The sequence below is a fragment of the Miniopterus schreibersii genome (genome assembly GCF_964146895.1).
Source record: "Miniopterus schreibersii genome assembly, chromosome: 19".
Taxonomy (NCBI): Eukaryota; Metazoa; Chordata; class Mammalia; order Chiroptera; family Miniopteridae; genus Miniopterus; species Miniopterus schreibersii.
The window spans coordinates 25,530,507-25,555,000 of NC_138119.1; the positions used below are offsets into that span (position 1 = coordinate 25,530,507).

At 36.9% G+C, this 24,494-nt stretch overlaps 1 protein-coding gene across 7 annotated transcripts in view; it reads right to left on the reverse strand.

Moving 5' to 3' along the window:
• RPS6KC1 (ribosomal protein S6 kinase C1) overlaps positions 1-24,494 on the reverse strand; it is a 429,258-nt gene that overhangs the window by 317,251 nt on the left and 87,513 nt on the right. For 6 of the 7 annotated variants that reach the window (XM_081120812.1, XM_081120810.1, XM_081120809.1 and 3 more), the window contains 3 exons: positions 11,635-11,717; positions 10,503-10,598; positions 1,879-2,843 (listed from right to left, as the gene is read on the reverse strand). In XM_081120812.1, coding sequence (XP_080976938.1) covers positions 2,733-2,843; positions 10,503-10,598; positions 11,635-11,717 — 290 coding nt within the window. In that variant the 3' untranslated portion in view covers positions 1,879-2,732. Of the gene's footprint in view, positions 1-1,878; positions 2,844-10,502; positions 10,599-11,634; positions 11,718-24,494 lie in introns of those variants that run through there. The other variant, XM_081120807.1, reaches the window with a different exon arrangement.

A 24,494-nucleotide genomic window follows, 5' to 3' on the forward strand; every position in this document is an offset into this window, starting at 1 on the left:
GCACAGTAAAATAATAGTAAATGGCATGGGTAATTTCACATAAAAAAATATGAAATCAAATGAGAGCATGGACTCCAACAGATATTTGTACAGCAATGTTCATAATGACATTGTTCATAATAACCAAATCATGGGAACACCTCAATGTCCGTTACCAGATAAATGACTAAACAAAATGTGGTCTATTCATATCATACATGGAATATTACTCAGCCTCAAAAAGGAATGAAATTTTCATATACGCTACATCATCGATGAACCTTGAAAACATTATACTAAGTAAAATAAGTCAGACTCAGAAAGACACATACTGTAAGATTCTACTTATATGACAGGCCTAGAAGAGTCAAATTCAGAGAGAGAACGTAGAATGGTGGTTACCAGGGACTGGGAGAGGGGAAATGAGAAGTTATTGTTTAATGGGTATGAAGTTTCAGTTTGGGATGATTAAAAAGTTCTGAGATACTTAGTGGTGATTGTTAAATAAATATGTGAATGTACTTAATGCCACTGAACTGTACACTTGAGAGTGGTTAAGATGGTAAGTTTTGTGTTATGTATATCGTACCACAATAAAAAAAGTCAAATGAGAAATACTAAGTGGCAAGTTCTTTTATGATTTTGACCCATATGACATACGCTCAAAAAAATACAAACAACAGAAGAGAGGTATCGGCCACAGCATTAGAAATATTAATATTTCTAATATACACCATCAAATAAAAACAGACGTGGGTTCATCAACCCAAAGCCATTTATCCTGTGTGTTCGTTACTAAAATAACAAATGCCCACCATGATTATGAATAATGCATTTACATTAAGCACAAGTTCCGACCAAACATACAGAGAAAAAGACAGAAGTTGGAGCAGTGAAATTGTGTCAACACACTGACACAGCAACCATCTGTTGACATTACTGTCCTCTGAATCCAAGGGACCAAAGTCATGTGGTAGGGCTGGGAGCTTCACCTTAGTTGTGAAGTCCTACTTTCATGTCATAGGGCACTTCTGGAAGGAAGCCCCGTCGCGGCCAGCTCTAAGTACTTGCAGATTTCCTACGAGTCCTACCAGGAAGTCATTCTTGTGTCTCACCTGCGTGAGTTCCTGTTATGAGGCCAGGGGGCTAGTGAACTGAAATCCAGTTTCAGGGGGTGATGTCATTGAGTGAGCTATGATCCTGGTGACCTGCTCCCCATCCTGGTGTTGTTGCAGCCCTTTAGCTGGGGTTCAGGTTATAAGGGGACCAAAAAGGAAAAAGGGGGAGTAGGATAAGAGAAAAGGAAAAAAATGCTTGCACATTTCCTTTGTTTCGCTAAAGCATTTTCTGCTTCCATTTAATTTGATGAGAGGACCTGGCCGATGGCAGATGGCAGATGCTCTTGGAATAGGGGTGGGCTCTCACACACATCTCGAAAATACAAAGGACTGGAACATACAGAAAGCTTTCATTATTTCTGGTAGCTCCTAACTTGGAAATGTGACTTATTCTTTTTTCTTTAAATAAAGTTAAAAAAAAAATACATTAACACTTTTAAAACATTTGTAAATTGTTGTAAACAATGCATAACCCCAGGATCTATCTTAGCAACATAAAAAAATAATACAAATGTTTGGAGATGTGCAAATACTCATTTTCTTTCTACACAATGTCAAGTAGATTAGGAGGTCAATCTGGAAATCCTGTCACTCTAAGTAACAAAATAGGATTGCCATTCAATTCCATTTAGATGAGATGCTTTGGTTCTTCATATACCAAGCCAAAAACTAAAACAAAGTCAAGCATAAGATGTAGAAATTGCTAACATTCCAATATGATAGGAGGAGAGGGCTTTCTTAAAAAAACAACCACAAAAAACTTAAGCAATTAAATGAAGGACAGATTTAAATTTTTACCATGTTTATTTTACATCATGATTTGTCCTTATTAGGTTGATACAATCTGGGGACATAAAGACTCCCTCTCCCCTTTTTGTTGCATATGGATTAGTAAGGGTAAGAAGAGCAGAATATGGGAGAATAGGCCGGGGTGTTGGAAGTGGAAAGACAAAGCTGGAGAGAGAAAGAGTTTGTCTGAACCCTTCCATGAGCAGTACCAACCAACCAAGTACAAAGCTGACGCCGTGACGTGTTTTCCTCCCACGTGGACTTCTGAAAGTATGAGACAGTTTAAGACCACATTCAACATACAGTAATTATACAGAATCCTGGTGCGTGTTTCCTATCAGACATGATGAGTATATTCATTTTTCCTCACTTTTTAATCTTCACAGATGACATTATTCATGAAGCACTTTTTATGTATTATTCAACAAATGGCAATTTGATCCTGCAGACCAATCCTGGCCAGCAGAGAGCATGGTTAGCTGCCACGTACAGGTCCTTCTTTCAAGTAACACTCGGCTGTACACTTGGCACTTCAGACCAAAGGAAGTTCTGGGTGGGCGTTCCTTTCAGTTGGGTTCACAACTCATCTGCAACACTAAATGCAGATAAAATAAAGGTCACACCTTGGTTAAAGGTTTGTACAAAACAGCCTCTTGCAGATGTAGCCAGTATCTTGTCCAGAGGGTGACTGAGAGGAATTGTATGTTAGCCTTTTTATCCGCATTTCCTCTAAAGGTCTTCAGCCCAAGCTTTGCTGCTCCACGACCCCGAGGCCGAGCTGCCTCTGTGCTGGGGACGCCTGTCCCAGAGAAGATCAGCATGTGTGCAGATGGCCCCGCATCATGTTCATCGCATCAATTCTGCCCAGTCCACAGGGGTAAAAAATGGGTGAGATTTTATATCTTCAACACCAGCGACTCCAGCACCGAGACGCTCCAGAGGGTTGAACTGCAAGAGCTGAAACAGAGGGTTTAGTGACTAACAGGAATCCAATGAGCGAATCAAAGGGAAACAAACAATATGAAAGGAAAGCACTTGTAAATTCAACCCCAGAGAGAAACACACTTAATAGCCAACTGACTATACTTTCTTGAAAGGCAGCTATGTCTAGTAGCTGTGGGGTCGTGGGGGATATCTGAGTTTGTGGCTTTTCAGCTGATCTGAAACATGATCTTGAGTAGCTCACCTTCTCTCTTCCTCATCTAGTTATACTTATGAATTTCCTATTCCAAAAGTACAATGTGATATTCATGTGATACCGCACCAAATTCCGAGAGGTCCAGTTACTCCTTTCATGACTGGAAAGTTTGGGAGACACAGTCAGTCTTTCACTCCCTAGTGAATTATATGTGCCCTGGGATTAAACTTTACCTCAAGTCTGAGGTAAAGTTAGCCAACTCGTATTCCAAAATTATTTTCTTTAGAATAGCTGATTCACATGGAATAATTTACTCCTATGAGTAAAACATGTCTTGACTTCTCCACTGTTAAAATTTATGTATAAAATAAGTTAATAATATTACATGCAACAGAATTGCTGAGTGTGGGAAAATATAGTAGTCATATACAATTACTGTAGATCAGAGGCACGCTGGAAGAATGTGTCTTGAGACAGTCATTCATCCTCGAATTTTTGTTTCAACAGCTTTACAGAGGCATAATTTATATAGCACAAAATCCACCTATTGTAAGTGGTATGTAATACAGCCACTCCCACTCTCTTATGGTTACTGTTTGCATGGTTTTCTTTTCCCATCCTTCTTCCTTCAACTTTCTTATGTCTTTGAACTTAAGGTGTGTCTCTCGTACACAGAAGAGGTTTGGATCTTACGTTTTTATCCAGGTTAACTCTCTCTGCCTTTCGTTTGGCATGTTTAGACTTTCACATTGAACGTAATTATTGGTATGGTGGGTTTACATTTGCCATTTTGCTCCTTGTTTTCTACATCTATTGTCTTTTTGTCCCGCTTTTACTACTTTCTTTTGTGTCAAACACTTTTTACTCTAGTATTTCAGTTCTTCTATTAATTTTATTTTTTTAGTGGTTGCTGTAAAAATTACAATATATACATTTGAATTTATCACAATCTACTTCAGATTAATACTAACTTAATTCCAGTAAAATGTAGAAACTTTGCTCCACTATAACTACATTCCTTCTGCTTTTTTGGCCTATTATTGTTATATATATTATAAATTTCATCTATATACATTATAAACCCAACAGCACTGTGTTATAGTTAATGCTTCATACAATCTTATGCCTTTTAAAAGAAGTTTAGAAAAGAAATTTTTAAAAATATATTTAGTCTTTTTTATTAACTCCTATTTACCATCCTAGGGCTCTTCATTTCTTCCTACAGATTCGAGTTACTATCTGGTGTCATTTTCTGTCAGCCTAAAGGACTTCTTGTGTTATTTCTTATAAGGCAGGGTCTACCAGCAATAGATTTTCCTAGTCTTTATTTGGGAATTCTTTATTTTATCTTTGTTTTGGAAGGGTTGACAGTTACTTTCAGCACTTCGATTATATCATTTCACTGCCTTCCGTCTTCTCTTTTTTTTTTTTATTGAGGTAAAACTGACATACGACATTATGTAGTTTCAGATGTACCACATGATTTGATATTTGCATGTATTATAGAATGATCATCACAATAGTTAACACAATCTTCAATTGTTTTTTGATAAGAAGTCACACATTAATGTTCCCCTGTCTACAAATTGTTTTTCTTCTGCTGCTTACAAAAATCTTCCTTTATGTCTTTCAGTAATTTGACCATGATATGTCTACATGAGGATCTCTTTGCTATTTTCCTACTTGAAGGTCCACTGAGTTTCTTCAATGCGTATCAATGTTTTTCAGCACATTTAGCATTTTCAGCTATTATTTCTTTGAATATTTTTGCTGCCCCTTCCCCTCTTCCCTTTCCTTCTGAAACTCCCATTATATGTATACTGATATATTTGATATTGTTTTACAGGTCTCTGTAGCTCTGATCATTTTTCTGGACTGTTTTTCAGATTGGATAACTTCTATTATTCAAATTCACTGAGTCTTCCTTCATCTATCTCACAATTGCTGTTAAAATGAATTTGTTTCCCTTAGTGACTTCTTCATTTCAATTACTGTATCTTGAACTAAAAAATTTCTACTTGGTTCTTTTGTTAAAAATGTAATTTTTATATCCTTAATGAGAATCTCCATTTGTTGATTCACTGTTGTCATACTTTTCTTTAATTCTTTAAACATAGTTTCCTTTAGTTCTTTAAACATATTTATAATAACCACTTTGAAGTCTTTGTTAAATCCAAAATCTGGGGATACTTTAGAGACCATTCCTATTGGCTGCTTTTTTCCCCTGCATATAGATGATACTTTTTTATTTCTGTGTATCTTACATTTTGCTGGGGGAAAAAGGACATTTTAGAGAATATATTTTAGCAACTCTGGAGTCTGATTTTCTTCCCATGAAGACTGTGAGCATTGCTGTTGGATGGTTTAATAACTTGTTTCAGCCAAATCTGTAAATCTGTTTCCTCCACCCCACTATAATAAGCAGCTGTTGATATCCCTGCTCATTTTTTTTTCTTGTTTTCATTTTTAAGCTTGGCTTCCTAGGGGTCATCCCTCTGTCTGCATAGCTTAGTGGCCAACCAGTGATTAAAAAGAGATTGAATTCAAATATGACAAAGGAAGCAAGGACATACAATGGTATAAAGACAGTCTCTTCAATAAGTGGTGCTAGGAAAACTGGACAGATACATGCAAAAAAAATAAAATCACACCACTTTCTTAAACCATATACAAAAATAAACTCGAAATGGATTAAAGACTTAATATAAAACCTGACACCATAAAATTCCTAAAAGAAAACACAGGCAGTAAACTCTTTGACATCGCTTTTAGCAATAATCTTTCAGTATATGTCTCCTTGGGCAAGGGCAAAAAAAGGAAAAACAAAGAAATGGGACTACAGTATCAAACTAAAAATTCTTTGCACAGCAAAGGAAAGCATCAACAAAATGAAAAGGAAACCTACTAAATGGGAGAAGATATTTGCAAATGATACATCCAATAAGGAGTTAATGTCCAAAATATAGAAGGAACTCATACAACTTAACACCAAAATAAACAAACAAACCAATTAAAAAATGGGCAGAGGATCTGAACAGACATTTCTCCAAAGAGGACATACAGATGGCCAACAGACATATGAAAAGATGCCCAACATCACTGATCATCAGAGGAATGCAAATCAAAACCACAATGAGATGTCACCTCACACCTGTCCGAGTGGCTACCATCAATAAATCAACAAACAACAAGTGCAGATAGAGATGTGGAAAAAAGAGAACCTCCGTACACTGCTGGTGGGACTATAAATTGGTGCAACCACTATGAAAAACAATATAAAGATTGCTCAAAACATTAAAAATACAGCTGCCATACAACCCAGCAATTCCTCTTCGGATATTTATCCAAAGAAAACAAAAACACAAAATCAAAAAGATATATGCAGCCCTATGCTCACTGCAGCATTACTTACAACAGCCAAGATATGGAAGCAACCAAGGTGTCCACCGATAGATGAATGGTAAAGAAAATGTGGTGTATACATGTAGAATGGAATATTATTCAGCAATGAAAAGGAATAAAATCTTGCCATTACAACAACATGGATGTTAAGTGAACTAAGTCAGATAAAGGAAGACAAATACCGTATGATTTCACTTATGTGTGGAATCCAGAGAAACAGAACAGAAACAGACCCATAGATATAGAGGACACGCTGATGGTTACCAAAGGGAAGGAGAGTGGGGAAATGGAGGAAAAAAAATACTACAGTCACTGAAGCTTCCATCCTCCAAAACACATTCAAAATTTAGGCTACTTGCAAGTCTGCCCTGGTTTTTCTTTTCACTGGCTCTCTCCCTGCTCCTATGCACATGCATGCAGCCTCAGGGTAGGTCCTCATGGCCTGCCCCAATCTGGCAGAACCTGCATACCTGACCAAGCAGGGGAAAGAGAGTGGGAACAGCCCAGGCAAGAATGCCAGACAGTCCCACTCTTCTTTCCCAAAGGACTGCTGTTTTTCTAGCATAAACACTTTTCAGATTTTTGTATCCCTTTGATCAATTTCAAGAGCTCTGAGATGGTTGTTTTTGCCATCACAGACTTTATAATTCTAAATTTATAATTTCCTTTTTTGAGGAGAGAACTTGCCAACTTCCTCATAAGACTATACCATTCAAATCTGAGAATATTCCCATAGCAAATAATTTTTCCACATAATTTAGCCAACTGCAACTGAAACATTTAAATAATTTCTTTATATTACTTACTGATTCTATAGATATAGAAAATCCCACTATTCAAATTTAACCACAACTTCTATTTCTTTATCTTTCATTTCTATTTTTTCTTTCATTCATAATTCATTCATTCCATTATTTGTGAAAAAAAGTATCAACTGATTTCTTATTACACACCAGCCCACTACTTTTTTGAGACCTTTTCATCATATCATTAGCAGTTGCCTCACTCTTATGTTAGCAACCCTATAATTCAACTATACGCTTCATCACATTACAAATTACTATATGCCATGAACTTTCAACACTATGTCCTATCAATAATAATAATACGAAAGATTTATGTGACACTTTTTGTGTGTTCTAAGTGCTTAATATAGGTTAATTCATTTAACTCACAACTCTATGAATATATATACCATCATTTTCTCTGTCTTATAGATGAGAAAACAGAGACCCAGAGAAGTAGGAAGTAGCAAAGACAGGATTTGAATTCAAGCACTATGGCTCCAGAATCCATGCCCTTACCACAATGTTACACTGCCTCACAAGTGTGTGACCTGCAAGGCCAAGGATCTATTACCTCACTTTGATATTACCAAATCCACAAAGGAAGCAAAGCATATACCTCAGAAGACTGTATTCACAGTCTTTTGACTTGAAATTATTGTATCTAGCATTCAAAATGACTGTTTATTAAGTCTAAATGCTCAAAGGATTTTTGTATTAGAAGTTGCTAAAATGTGTTAAGAAAAGCTATTATAAAACAAACATAAGAATATCCTAAATATATCAAACCCATTTTCATGTCTACTGACTGAAATGTGGAAGGCATCAGACATTTTAATATAAATTTAAAATATCAAATATTGGTAAAATTAACTATGACTACAGCGTATTTTTTAATATTTCAAGAAACATGTAAGTTCTTTCTTCTTTGTTACAACTGGCAATAAAGCTGAGCAATAAAGACATAGAAATTTGTTTTGAAGGTTTTTTCTCATATAATATCTTTCAATTGTGTCATCATTAACTAAATGTACGTTGTAAAGTACAAACAGGCATGCTCTGAGGACCCATAAAATACGAGTATCTCCTTTAAAAACTGCATTTAAAATTTAACTGTGTTTACTTTAGTACCATTCACTTGACTGAGAGGACTGAAGCATGGATACAGGGGATTACAAGGTCTAGGAAGAAAGTAAGACGCTGACAGACCAAAGAGAGGGGAAATCTCCCCAAAGCAGAATAAATATTTCCATAAAGATCATTTTCTGATTTTTTTTAAAAGGACCTCTATGACCTGTGAGGTAGTGGAAGAGGAAAGTCAAAGTGACAAATTGCTAATCATGCCAAGAGACCCCTTTTCCCTTTCCTGATGATGTTTCCTCGACATGAGTGGTAGTTTCCTTAGGCAGGCCAATGACAGAATGCTGATTTACGACATAGGCGGTAAGTATCCGTATTGGGGATTTAACATACTTAAGCCTAGACTCCTTTACAACATAATTTCTAATAAAAACAGGAGCAACAGACCTTTATAAATTAATGTGGGGAATTCTATTCTAGACATTATACAGGGTGGGGCAAAAGTAGGTTTACAATTATGAGTATGGGAAACAGTTTTATTCTTGTATTATTTATTATTTTCCATACGACCAACTGTGAACCTCCTTTTGCCCCACCCTGTATAATAATGACTACTTTAAAGAAGAGAAACAAAAAATAATTTAATTCCTTAAATCATTTACGAAAAAAATGCTTTAAATTTACCTTTTTGTGCCATAACAAAAAAGATGAAATCAAACAAGTGGCTGTCCTTTTTCCCATTGGAATGAAATGTTTTATATTATCTTTGCATTATCTCTTAATTCTTTGGCAAAGTATTCTCATCTCAGGGTATTCTCATATCAGTATTTCCAACCTGATTGTGTTGCTTTATATTTTCAGAAACTTCGTGAAGTACAGTTCTGATCCTTCCACTCTTCTGTACAACTTCAAATCTCAACTTTGTTCTGCATTAAATTCTATCGCTCTACCCCGCCGTTCATGATAATAGAACCCCAGGAGAGAATCCCAACTTATCTTTCCACATTCAACCCTATATTCATCCCTCCACTCCAGATAAACCAAATTGAGTCTTTGAGACTTTTCCCTTTGTTCATTCCACCCAGCTATTTCTCCCACATCCAACCTTGTCACGCTGGAATTCTAAGGCGCCACAAAAATAACGCCCACTGCACAAAACTTTCCTAATACTACCACTGGGTCAGCAATAACACTCCTTATCTTTACTTGCCAAAGCAACCTGTTTGACAGGCCTTACCACCCCGCCAGCAGTGCAGATATCTATGTCTTACCTTTACAGCTTACAGCACTAGGCCTGCATATATTTGCTACATGTAACCAAAGTCACTCTTCAGATACTAAGTATTTCTCTTCTTAATATATTAGCTGTTCCTCCCCTTTTTAAAAATTTTGTTTTCCCTGATAAAAAAAAAATAATTCATGTTTCATTAAATAAAAACTTTAGTTCTTGATCTTTTTCAAATAATCTTTTCCTTTATGTTTCTTATAAAAGGGTACAGACCCAAGGCCTGGCAATTATTGCTGATTTGCTGTGAGCCTATCATACCACAACGCAGACAACCCTCAGTGCACTCACCAAATCCGCTATTCAAAACTGGAGGAGCATTATAAGTGTAGGGAATCAATTTAAGAAGTTAACCAGAGTTCCAAGACTACCTCTGGGATACTGAACTTTAATTATCAGTTGTCTCTTTCCTCAAAGCCACCAAAAAAGTGCACTAACTGGCACCAACACCAAAGTTCCATCAGTGGATGAAGCTAATTGAGAATCACCTAATTGGGCAAGATTTTCTAACACCACTTCTCTCCTACGCAACCAGAATAGCCCATTTCTAAGTTTATAAATATGAATTAAAGATTGCAAATAACCATTTATATATCATTACAAAATGTAGCGGCAAAAACAGAGCAGCTCCAGACAAGCTAAAAGCAAACACTTAAATCTCACACCTATGCAAATACATGGAATTGACTAAACATTAGCCTGGATTTTTGAAAAAAAAAATTTAATACCAATAAGTTTTATCTGTTCTCTCTGACCTCATCAATACTTAGATAACAGCAGGAACCTAAAGACATACTGTATTAGTTCTGAATTTGTGATTAGTAGAGGTCTTTCTTGCCTGAAACTGATTTCTTTAAGGTTCTGGAGCTACAGGCTCTGCTAATTTGCATGGTTGATATACATGGCCAATAGGTCAATTAAATTACCTGTTGAATGAGTGAGCGAGCCTCTTCAGAGACACATTCTGGCATGTTCAAAGTAGTGTGAGTAGTTATTCCTGCTGGATGGCACTCAACCAGAGTCTGAAACAATCAATCAGGTACAATTCTTATCCCAGGACTGATGGACAGCGAGTACAGAGAACGCAGTGACAATCTTAACTGCAGGTGTAGTCACCAACGGTTTAGCATGAGGCTCTAAACCTACACAGCTTCTAACTGGAATGAAGGCAATCAGTGAAATCGCATCATAAGCTTACGCTTCTAGCCCTTTTCCCTTAGTTATAAAGAAAATGGCTCAAACATAGAAGAGCTCACATTATACACAAAAACTAAAAAGGGACTTTAGATATCTCTAAAAACTTTTTAATGTATTAAAAACCTTCAAAGTTTAGAATTTGTTAATAATATTTTTTTTTATATATAGCACATTATGACTTAAATGTATGCATAGATGATTTATAAATTCCACAACTGACGTGGGAATTCAGTATTATCTACATATTTAAGGTAGATGACTACTTACAAAACTATGTCTGTTCATGTCCCCTGTTTCCTTCCCAAGAGGCAATCTGTACAGTACTCTATTAAAGTCTATTAACCTCAAATATCTTACTTAAAAGTTATTGATCAGAGAGAGTATAAATTCTGTCCTTAAGCTAGAACAGGTAGGAAAAATATACAGTAGAGAGAAAAAAGATGTTACCGTTCATATCTACATTTATTTTCTAAAATGAGAGTTCCTTCCTGATTTCAGACGAGATGTTTAAAACATCCAGAGAATTCTAACATCCTGATATAAACCTTAGAGATTTAACTCTGTTAAAAGTGAATCAGAGAAAATAAAGAGAAAAAATGTTTAGTCTTATACCTTATTGTATACTAACATTGCAACATAACAGAATTTTACCATCAATCTATTCAGTGTAATACAACTCAATTTTTACTTAAATCTAAAATCTTGATAAACTTGCTTCGTGTGTGTGTGTGTGTGTGTGTATCTCAAAGGTTTTCTTACCTAATCCCTTATCTAAAAATTACAGGCAAAGGCTAAATGTTCTCAATTTGAAATCAAGGTAGCATCTGGGTAAACTTATTAAGCGTCCAGGTCACTGCTTACCTTGCCAGTGAGAAGTTCAAAGAGGACAGCACCCAAACTCCACCAATCACAAGCTTCAGTCTCTTCAGTGATTGCTCCAACCTCTAAACACACCAAAAAAGGTTGATATTAAAATTCCAAAGGTCAATTAAACTTTCAAAATTAACATGTATTAGCAAGGTGACCTTTTTAATGCTGAGAGAGCATATCCTAAATACTACTGGGCTTTCAAAATTCCTGAAAGTTACTTATCCCTCTGGTCACCTACTGTGGTTGCATTTTTATTTTTTTTTGACGCAGTCATATATTAAACTGAGACATTTGTTCTTCAGCTGATCGAAGGACACCTTCAAGATGCTATACTTAAAAGTTACATGAATCTACTAGATCAGCATTTTGCTTAATTTTTCAAATTTGAGAAAGTGTAGCCAACTCTACCTCAGAGGTCATGTTTTGTTTTAAAAATAAAGACTCTAGGTTCAGAAGGAACTGCAAAAATCATTTAAAGCAGTATTAATTATCCTTGTACAGATTAGAAAGCAGAGAGGTGAAATGCCTTGTCCAATGTCACATAGTAAGTCAGTAGCAGAACTAAGACCTAGTTCATAGTATCATCCCCTCTCCTATAAAATCGTTTCCAACTAAAGACAGAGCATGTGAAATGCAAATTTACCCATTCGGTTATTACAAATACAGAGAGATATGTTGTTTTAAGCCACAACTGAAACTACTGGCTAAGATAAGGGATTTTACAGTGTCTACAAATTACAGTTTTGTCTGTTATCCCTCTCTCACCAGCACAAGTTCCTTAAATATAATATGAGTTTTCAGGTGTCATCTTTCAGGTTTCTCTACAAATCAGCAAAAACTCCTCATTTTACTATCTCTGAGGCTTTTAGCCCTTAAGTCACGTTTGAGATACTCTTGTCCTTTCTAATGACATTCAGTTAGTCACTAAGCCTTATCGGTATCTGCCCTTTCATTTCTATCTGACGACAAAACATGCTTATTAGTTGTCTGCAGGTAGCCCACAACTCATAACAATAATGTTCACAAGGTCTTATAGTGAGGTCGGGACTTGGAAAGTAATTACTGGAAGTGGTGCTCAGGTGCCCAGCCCTGTAACCAATACTTAGTAAATCTGTGTGTGGGAGAACCACAAAACTCAGAACTGCTTGAGCTTTAAGTCTTGAAGCAAAGGCCCGAGAAAGCAAAAAGAGCCATTCCTATGCAAAATACTGAAATTACCCCTATTTGAGCAACAGCCTTCCATATCCCTGCACCCACCCTCTTCGAATGGGTTTCATGACATATGTAGAATGACACCCCTCCGCAGGCCTTCCTCTCCCTACTGAACTTCATGCCAAATCACAGCCTCCACTCTCTAATTAGCTGCTCTCACTTAGGTGGCAAAAAGAAAACAGATATTAACTATTATGTGAATGACCAAGTCTCCTGGTCCTCCTAGATCCATTATCATTTATAAAATAGCAGCTTGTTTTAAAAAACAGAGAACTACCTGTCTAACAATAGAGATTTAATTATATAAAGTGGCACATCCCTATGATGGAATACTACTACATAAGCATGAAAATGATGGATTCATGCAAGGTTTAAGTATATAAGTCAATGTCTGGATATATTAAATTTTTTAAAAATCTATAAAACAATAGAATTCTAATTTTAAAATCAGTTTTTTTTTAAAAAAAAAGATTGATGAGAAAATATGACAAGATATTTTGGTGGTTTGCCTCTGTGGTAGTGACAGTTTTACTTTCATTCCATACTTATTAGCCTATATGAACACCTAAGTGGTACAATTTTAAATGTAGAACAAGATGACATGAAAACACTCAGGCATGTTGGAGCAGGGAAGACGAAGCTATATGTAGGTCAATCCTGCCCAAGAGTCTGCTCGCCTACATGATTTCCCCAACAACCTGAATGCTATATCATACATTACAGAGCATTGGACTAGGAATCAGGAGGCCTGGGCTAACAGCTTTGAGGAATTCACTTGATCTCATTCATAATATGAGGGTTAGATCTGAGGGTCTCTACGTTAAATTTAGCTCTAAATTCTATAATTTTGACACTCAAGGATTTCCTAAAATAATGATTTTCTTTAAGAACGATTCAGAACAATTCAGTGGGGGCTCTCATTCAAAGTGTCCCTCCCAGATTCAAACACACTGCCCCACACTCATTCCCAACCTCCCCACTGAGAGTCACTATCACCTTCAAACACATGCTTTGAAAACTTTAGGAAGAGCGTGTGTTCTTAGAAATTTTACCAAAGTAAAAGAAATTTACAGTGGTCCTGTCATCAAATATAACATTTTGCACATTTCCTTCCAGTATAAGCAGTCAATACAGCTTCCTGTTCAAAGCTGTGAAACGCCTTCTTGTTGACCATTAAATAACATTCGCCGGTCTAGCTTAATCAGGCTGCTCTACAATCAGGCCTCCACAGTGAGGTCTCAGCCTGTCAGAGGCATTCAACCAGCAGACAAAAGCAGCACAAACTAGGCACTATGTGAGGCACTAGGCACGATTCCTCCACAGAACTCCATGCGCTGGCCACATCGCTAAGTAACATGAACTAAAAGTCAGCTTTCCCACTGGCACAGTTAGTGGTTTTATCTTTTAGTATGCTTTTGCTGAAGAACTTAAGTTATTCCATTTTCTTCAATCATACAGCAAGTAGTACATATTTCTTAGTTCCACAAGTCAAGACCCAAAATCACTGGTCAGCCATCTGTCTTGAATATGCTACCAACAAGTCTCACTTTTCTGTGTATCTTTGTTGCTTTGCTCACAGTAGGCACACACTGCAATAATGGTAATGGCAACAATAAAATAACAGCTAACATTTACTGACTGCTTGCTATATGTAAGCAACTATGTCTAATATTTTATACACATTATTTGAAATTTCCAAGCTGCCTTATGGAGAACTTATTTGGGTAGGGTGACTTTGGAGAACACAGTAATTGGGCATCCTGGGAAAAGAGGAACATCTGACCCAATCAGAAGTTGTGAAAATTAATAAGATGGTTTTATAGGATCTAACAACATGCCCTGAAAAGCTCTAGACTAAAGCCACAGGCCAAGTCTCTGCTCAGAAAGGTTTCCTGTTAGAATTGAGCAGAGGGTCACTGAGATAAGTCTACATAATATAATCAATGGCTAGCAATTTATAAAGGTTCCTTTTAAATTCAGCCAAAGATCCAAGTGCCATTACCAGTGTAGCCTAGACCATCAAAAGGGACATGTTATGCCAGTTTCCCATATCACTGCTGAGAATGTTTGGGGGGAGGGGACAGTGAAATGTGTCACTCTGTGTGTATGTGTGGAGGGAGGGGTCCTTGAAACTACCAAATAAGCACAGTACATCTTCCTGAGCATAAAGATTTTTATATGTGTGGAAGGGAGCAGGATATTGTTTTACTATTAAAAGAAACACAGATCTATTATGGAACAGAATGTAAAATTTGCATGGACTCGCAAGATAAAAGACTTCAAAGGAACTTCAGGATCATATTTCACTAGTCCCCTGGGGTACCCATTTCATATCACCTCTACAATCAGAAGCACTTGGGCAGAAAAGTTTGAGAGGCACTTCAGGAGACAGACAAGGTGTATTCTTTCATTGGCTTCTGTGAACTTGCTCAACTGAGGAGTCTAAGAACTAGGTTCATTGGTTTTATGCTGCTTTGAAATCCCTCGCAATTTTCTGCCAGAGTCCTTAACAGGGAGGTAATGACCAACATACTGCACCAAATGTGAACTGCCACAGTGTCTGATGAGCTCCAATCTGAATATTCCCTACTATTATTATAGTATAATATTAACATAATATTATTATACATTAGCCCCAATTCTAATTCTTAGATTAAAACTGTAAAGACAGACCCTGAAATTACATTGACAAAAAGAAGTCTGAGGGTGTGTGGCTGTCAAAAGCACTTCTCTAAAACTGCTTTACTTGCAAAATCTATATAAAAAGTTTAAGCATAAACCAAGAGTACTGATTTATATACAAAGCTACGTGATAGCTACTACAAACACCAACAGGTAGATGTGTCTAGCTTCAAAAGTAGAAAACTTAAAGAAATAAATACCAAATAAGTTTGTGAGGCTATTTTAAGAATAAAACGTGGCGAAGCTGAGAAATCCCTTTAAAATCCTACCTTAACTATTTTTAATCTCTCTAAAAAAAAAAGCAGAAACATTTTAAAGGATAAATTTTACCACTGCTTTGTCAATTTTCAAAATATTTTTCCTATAAAACCCAATGTGTTAAGTTTCTATGCATGCCCCCCCACCCCCACTACATTCTGATTTGCAATTTCCAGGGCGGTAAGTAAAATAGTGTCTTTATTCTCACCAGGTGCAGCAGTGCTATAGGCATCGAACAAAGTGATGGGGGGGAACCACACCCTAAGAAAAAACATATTCTCAGGCTATTCCCACAAAAAATCAAAAAGGGATGGTGCTATCAAAGAATCCTACATATTCTTCTTTCTGAGCCAAAGAAATGTATTGACAGGGCTCGAGTTATGCTGCTGTGCAAGCCTGGCTCGGCACGTCACTGAGCTCCTCTGAAAATGAGGCCAGCCAGACCTCTAACCTTCTTCCTACCTGTATTTTATGATCCTGAAACTGTTCTCAAAAGCACTCGTAAGCCCTTCTCATAACTTTTTCTCCCTCCATTAACTTAAGATGCCCAAAGAGCAGGATTATGCTAAAATGAGCTAGCATCCCTCACTGTTCCTTTTCCTCCTATCTACACACAGCCGCTCTTCCCTTCCCTAAGCGACCTGGTGGCAGGCGAAACGAACCACTGTCACTAAACATAACTGCTACCACCTTTCAATGTAATGGAGACAGAATCAGCTCCAGATTAGATTTCAAATCATCTAGAATTTTTTAAGGACATCAAATATGTGAGAACAGCTTAGTAAAAGTCAGAGAACTCTTGCATAAGCACTATCAATTCTCTGATTCTAACACAACATAGAAACTTATTTTTCCTTAACTACACTTTTTTTTATAAAGAGAATCTTAGAAGCCTTATTTCTTTTCACTCTCAAAGTAACAGTAACTGTGGAACTATTATTAAGAGGTTATATAAGTCTCAATAAAAAAGCAGCAATTGCTGCAAATAAGTATTTATGCAATAGTCAAATTAAACCAACATTTAGATGCTGGAAGAATTTGTCACATAAATGACATAGCACTTTATCCAAATATCAGAAGGACAGAACAATTTTAAAGGCACAGATCTATATAATACATTAAAATGATAATGGGCAGTAAGTATATTTTGGGGATGAAGGAAAATACATTTTTCTAATTCCACAAAGTTTTTTTCCTAAATATTTTTAAAACACATTTTTTCCCCAAAATAATTTTTTTTTTCTCCAAAATAACTTTTAAAATTTTTTTAAATTAACCTAAAGAATTCCAACTCTTTCTTTTAGAAAAGAACCATAAGTAACAAAATACATTAGCTTTTGGAATAAAGGGCAGCTCTTCCATGAATAAGACATATGAAAACCAAGCCACATTCTTATAAACCTTAAAATTAAACACCATGTACATTTTTATAGTGTCAGAAAAAAAGTTGGGAGTGCCTAAATTTTCCATAAATTCTATAAGTGTTCAGTAAGATTTAAAATGCTGTTGTAAATGATCAAAAATTTGTTAACTTCCTTCCAAGGGAGTCAGACTTCATTAATGGCCTTAGACAGGAGTAAAGAAAGATTAACAAAACAAAAAAAATCTGACCTATCATTAGTGACATGCTGACGTACATACGTGGACAGAGGAAAAGCACGACTTTCTCCGCAAGGAGTATTCCATGTCAGCTAGAGCATGGAGACATTAGTGCTGTGTTCCGACACAGACAGCCTTTCCCTGCAGCATCTGTTGCTAATTGAAAGGGGCTAGAATTACAAAATTCTAGTCAATTTTTCTCACCAGCTCTTGCTGTGTATAAAGATTTTCTATGCAGGAGCTGAGCATTAGTCTTCCACTACAGCTGATGACTAAAGAGCAAAGAGAAAGAAACACAGAAGAAAGAATTTTTTTGTATCCAACATTATATGGAACCAAACCACTAGAAAAGGGACAGCTAAGCATATCTTTTGTTCGCTTGGTAAATTACCATTCTATAAATACAACTATTCACCTATCAAGATCTATTAATGTCCTACTTAACCAATAGTATGTGTCTTCTGTTTGGGTAATCTCTTTTATATATATAAATCTTCAAGAGTAACTGTCAACATTACACCAATTATGTCTTTCTTTTATTTCTAACTCCTAGACACAGTGCCTGGGAAACAGGAGCCACTTAATAAATGTTTGTTGAATAAATACATCAATCTTGTGTTTGGTAGCACTGTTCAAGGCATTCAAAGCACGTAACAAGGCCTCACCACACTCATTTTCTTTAGGTCCCATTGGGCACTTTTACATGTGATAGGCTAGAAAGTTTCAGATGTTATCTAAAGTGCGGTCTGCCTGCTGGATGAAACATAAAAGCAGGGTGAGTATGGAAGTCAGTCGGCTGATGACTGCAGTAGTCCAGGCAAGATATGACGGTGGCTTACAGTGGGGTGCTGGAGGGACACCTTGCAGTGCTCCCCTCTGCAGAGATGACGATCCCTAGAGTTTGTTCTGGCCATGTGGCAGAAAAGCCCTGGGAGCAGGAAGAAGACAGGTTGGGAGCTATCTCAAGGATTCCCCCGGCCCTTATCAAAGTAAGGAATCCAGGCACACAAGGAGATGAAACGTGCTGTAAATGTGTAAGCTGGCTATAACATCTGGCTGCTGGCCTGGTGACATAATTGGTATCAGTTAGAAATTTTATTTAAATGTTATCAAAATCAAATTCACTCAAGTGCACTGAAGGACAACCACACTACCTAGTTTTCTCTCAAAATACTATTTTAGATAAAGGACATATTTTTTAAAGTTTCCACAAACAAGACAAAATGTTTCAAATGAAAGCAAAACTAAAAGCCACACCAACTATGAGAATAAAATTTCATTTTAATTCCAAATCTGGATTGTTCCTCTAATATCTATAGCCTAAATCATCAAAGTTTAGAAATTTAAAGTTTTAGTCTGTTGGTGCACAACTGTTGAAAGATACTGTGCCTTTGAAATGAGCTATTTTGGACAGAAGATATTTACTCGCCCAGGGTCTCACATGTCTCGGTACAGAGTATCTCAATTCTCAGGGTGAGAGGCTAGCTAGAGCCTGAAACTTGCTACACTAGCCTTTCAAATGGGCATTTTCCTCCTTTTTGCTAATTTTATCCCATTTCCGAAAATGTTGGCTGCCCACTTAGCATTTCTACATTGCATAAAGTCCTCCAACACTGTACTCAAATGATTATTCAAATGCCGTAGTTGCAAGGCGGGTATTTGGGCTGTTTAGAAGTTGCCTGTATCACGTTACTCCAGTTCCTTAGAGTCTTCCAGACAGGGTCAATGACAGGCTAGTGCTCTGCAGAGAGAAGTCTGCAAAGCTGGGTCCCTGCTCACCAGGTGGCCACTTGGTGATGGAGGGGTGTGGTGCTGGGTCCACCTTTCACACTTTCTTGGCTCATCCAGGACTCTAGCCTTGCTTCCTGACTCTACAGCATTAATTCAGTTGGTTTTCAGGTCATTTAATTACCTGGAACCCTGGGCCTGTTTTGTCATAGGTGGGAAACTAGATGTAAGTACACACCACCGTCAATTAATTCTGGATAGACTTGACAAAATACCGAATTCTGCTTTTTTCCCCACTACCTGGCTCTACATTTCTTGTTGTCGTGGTGACCTGGCAACCATGCTCTGAGCCTTCCTGCAATTATCTGCACAACTTGAGTCAAAACTCCTTGATTTAACTTGATTCAGCATTCCAGAGCCAAGAAATACTTGTTCAAGGGAGCTTATAGGTATCATTACTACACCATTTTCTTGTGAAATAAAATAAGAAATGGGTAACTACCATATGACTTCTGGTTGACTGATTATAATTATAATTCTGAGCTCTATTCAATCTTTCTCACTCTCTCACCCTGCATTTCTAGTAGGAAAAAACCAACAGCATGCTCCATTTTCCATTGATCACATCACAACAACTCCATTCTGAAGAGCCATCGGGTGGCACAGTGTTACCCAACCAATGCCATTAAAGCTGATTGATGGGAAAGAGGCTAACTAAAAACTGAAAATGACAGGCACAGCTCCCTCTCTCTGCTGCTCTGCTGCTGTGTTAGGCTGGCAGAGCTACATGCACGGCTATGAAGGAACTTTGGGAATTTCACTTGCAATATCATCATTAATTTTTTAAAATCTTACCATTTTAAAACATTTATTTGAAGGAAGTATTTGTGAATAATTGCTTAGGAGGAGTAAGCCCTGGTTACTTCACAGAGATTCAAAATGACAAGATTTTACATGGCGGAGAACTGATGACTTGGTCAAAGTAGCCAGCCAACAGTTCAGGTACGTAATGTTTAACCCAGCATTGCACCTTCTTTGTTAAATATCAGAGGTAAAGAGAGTTCACTTTCTTCTTTAAAGTAATATGGTGGAGTCCTGGCCAGTGTGGCTCAGTTGGCTGGAGCACCATCCCATACACTGAAAGGTGGTGGATTTCATTCCCAGTCAGGGCGCATACCCAGGTTGTGGGTTCGATCCTCAGAAAGGGAGCATATGGGTAGCAACTGATTGACGTCTCTCTCTCTCCCTCTCCCTCTTTTCCTCTCTCTAAAATCAATTTTTTTTAAAAAATTCTCCAGTGAGGATTAAAAAAATAAAATGAAATGATATGGTGGTGAGGCCAATTAACTGAATAGTTGCCAAAAATCAATTTAGACCTGAAAATTAAGAACATTACACTGCAACTATTACTCAAAACTGCATCTAATTTTGTGGTCCTCTTCTAAACAAGAAATTTGTCCACGATCATAAATAAAAAGGTCTGGAGTAAATAAGAGGTTAAAATTAACCTCCTTTTAATAGTTTCAAGCTCAAGTAAACTCTCCATTCTCCAATATCAGGTACATTATAAAATGTGCAGGGATAATTTTTCATAGAGAAGAGGTGAAATAAACACAGTATCAATTCCTTCACCCTTACAAATTCTCTAGTTCTAACAGGTAAAGAATTTCTTCTCTTGAGAGGGCCCAATGTGTTATTCACTAAGGTGCCAAACAACAGAAGCTGAACACATTGCTATCACTCGCTCATTCCCACCACTAGGGACAGATCACATTCTGGCCTGATGAGAAGCGTGACTTCAGAACGAGTGGCCTTGCCATGGAGGTGAAGGTGACTGGCCCATCATCAAGGGGTTGTGAGGGGTCCAGGATACAGGGGTCCCACCTAGGGATGGATCCCAAGGGTATAGAACCTCAAACCTTTATAAAGCAGCCCTTGTAATCTTTCCATCAGAAGGGCTTCGCCTGGACAACTGAGACTTGAGTTGAGCTGAAGCTCTTCTTGCTTATCCTAACATGGCTCTATACTCAGGGCACAAGTTTCTTCAATACAAAGGAACTGCATCAGGGAAGTCTTAGTGTAAAATTTTCACTGTTCTATCACACACTTGAGAAGTTACTGGTTCTCTCTCAAAGATACAGATTTCATTTTTATGACAATAGCAACTGAAGGTAAAAGATTAAAAGTACTTGCTAATCAATCATTCAAGGAAAACACTAAAACATTTACTATGTACAAGAGAGATACTGTTGAAGTTTTGCTTAAGGGTAAATCAAACAAAAGAGTTACTGTTTGAAATATAATGTTTAAATATTAACCACAAATATTTTACCTCTTTTTAAATTATTTCTAAAAACTACCTCTTGCCTTTTTCTTCTTTCTTCTTCGGGGGGAAAAAAGACTACACCAGGGATACAGCTGTATTTCCTGGTTATATCATTATTATTTCAAAATAGACATCCATATTTGTTTGCTTTCTCTATCAACTCTGCCTTCCTAAAATTAGACTCCTCATGCTTTGATGAAGTTTACCCAGGGCCCCAAAATTCTCAGATCTAAATGATTCTTCTTTAACAATTTTGTCTGCTGAGAATCCTGGCATTCAAATTTCACCCTACTCAAAAGTTGGCTCAGCTTTTCCCTCTAAATAAAAATATTTTCCATAAATCCCTCATTTCTACAACATATTTTTTTAAAATCCTCACCCGAGGACAGCTGAGAGGAAGCGGGAGGGAGAGAGAGAGAGGCATCAATGTGACTGAAACACGGACTGGTTGCCTTCCACAGGTGCCCTGACTGGGGATTGAACCCGCAACCCAGGTATGTGCCCTGACCAGGGATTGAACCGGCAGCCTTTCAGCGCACAGGACAACTCAACCAACTGACCCACTCTGGCCCGGCTCCACAATATATTATTTATGTACAAACTCTATGAGTAAAAATACATACTTAGAAAGTAAAATAATTCTTTTATTCCTACTAATGTTAGACAAGAAATCAACATTTTTCCTTGAGTAAAAAAAATTCTTGCCCTAATAAGATGGATGTGAATTTTGACTAAATTTTGTATAAGAAGGGAATTAGGTGATTTGACACCTGTGATCTTTTTTTTATACTCAACAAATCTATTTTATTACCAGTAAAGTAAGGCCTGGAAAGTCTTAAGTAAGTTGCAAACAAGATCATGCAATGAGTTAATGGCAGATACGGGACAATATCGAGGTTTAGTAATTCTCAATTCCATCTCAATATTCTAAATTTTAAACTTAGGATGGCCTCATGATATTTTAAACCATTCATGGTCTGAGTCCTAGATCTAGTTATCAAATACATAACTATCACACAGAGCAGCATGCTTAAAAAGCAACAAACTGTGTGTAAAGCATATTTATGGAGAAGGACAGGGGAGACTACTCTCAAAAAATATATTCATGGACTACTTGAAAGTCAGGCTAGAAGAGCATAGCATGGTAGTAAATAATTGTGATGCTCTAAAACTGAACTTCGGAGATAGCGTTTAGCATGATTTTTCTGTTTCACTTTTCCCCGTCAGCTGTGAGCTGTTTCCAAGTGTAAAATCGCCTGAGAGAGGGAGCAAAGCTGTCATTTGACATCTGGGAGCATGGAGACTGGGATGTCGTAAAGAGCATTTTAGACTTTGTCAATTTACACACATATTCACCTATAAATCCCCAAGTCTAAAAAGTACTCAGTGAGAAATATTAATGTAAATTTCAAGGCTTACAACGGGGTGGAAAACAAAGGTGAAGGACACACTGATAGGATACCATCTCAACCTCTTAAGACTAGAACGAATGGGGAAACTTAAGTGATAATATTAGCATAATAACAAAGATATGAACAATTTTACTCACTTGTCTTAGGCTGCATATTAAACTGTCAAGTACAGTTGTTTGTATTTTATAAGCTTAATATTATAGGTTCTGTTTTCTAGCTGCTTTTTATGATGAGTCAAGACTGCTAAAAAAAATGCTAATAAAAGAAAAATATTTTCTTGAAATTTTATTTTTCTGTCATACTTAAAGTGCTATAACAAAAAAAAATTATTCTATATGATAAATCACTCCAATGATAAAATACACAAAATCCTTTGTGTACATATGTGTGTGCAAAGAGAAATAAAATCAGAGCAACTACAAGGAAGTCCTGGGGAGGCTAACAATCAATTTACGCCAGCTTTTACTCTATAATCTCTCACAATGAGAAACAGGGCGCCTGTCTAAAAGTCTCTTAATACAGTATCTCAAAGTCTCCTACTATGGAGACTACACACTGTTATATTTACATTGTCATGCTATACAATGTATTACTACTTTGGGGACTATTTCTTTGCCCTTTCTCTTCCTGAACCACGTTCTGTTTCTCTGGTATGAAAGGAACCCATTTACCATGAATGATGTTTATTTAAAATAAAACCTTTCTAGAGAGTCATCCTAGATAATCTAAGGGTACAAAGTGAACCTAAAAGGAAGGGCTTCTACTTTGAAAACAGGGCTGGGTTTGATCAGTGAATTCGTATTCTCAAGACCCTCTTGATGGGCCTGCAGCTGCAGCCATTTATTCGCTGGCTTTTTCACAGATGTAGATAGAGAACACTCCATGGTTTTTGTCTTTTTGTTGTTGGATTTGTTTTCTTTAATATAAAAAGTGGCAACTTTTTAAAAGACGTTCTTCATTTTGTTATAGAAGCTTGTCAATATCAGACATCCTTGGTAGTATGCATTGTTGAAATGACTATGGCTTTTTAAAATCTATGATCAAAAAGTTGGCAGAAACTATACTTAAATAACAGAAGGTGATCATTTGCATTTCAAAATTTATCTATCTTGCTTTTCCCTTCAATTAGACCAAAACATGTTGATTCACAGGTTTCTGTGTGTGTGTATGCATGTGTGTGTGTGTGTTTCTTTTTTAAAACTTATTTATAGAGCAGAATAATGGCCCCCCTGCTAGTTTGGCATTTGCTCAAGTTTCTGTCCATGTAAATCGAATCTGTTACTGGAAATTTTTCTCAAAATATAAAGGCACATCATCCACAAGATAAAAAGATGCACTGCTGATACTATAAAGGACAGGGCAGGTGGGTAATGTTTTTAGGACAAATACGTGATAAGGATTCCCAGGAGGCAGGAGCAGTAGGGGTAGAGGTTGCACACTGTTTAAACAGAAGTGAATCATTCTCATCATAATCTTATGACAACTTTACTTTCTAAGCAAACATCAGCGGCTTAATATGCTTTAGAGTTACTTGGGCAATAATACTAAGGTTAGAGATGGGAAATGAAAGGGCAGGGGTGTGTGGGAGACTTAGTTAAACCCTTAGTGTTTCTAAGGGTAGATCAAAAGAGGAC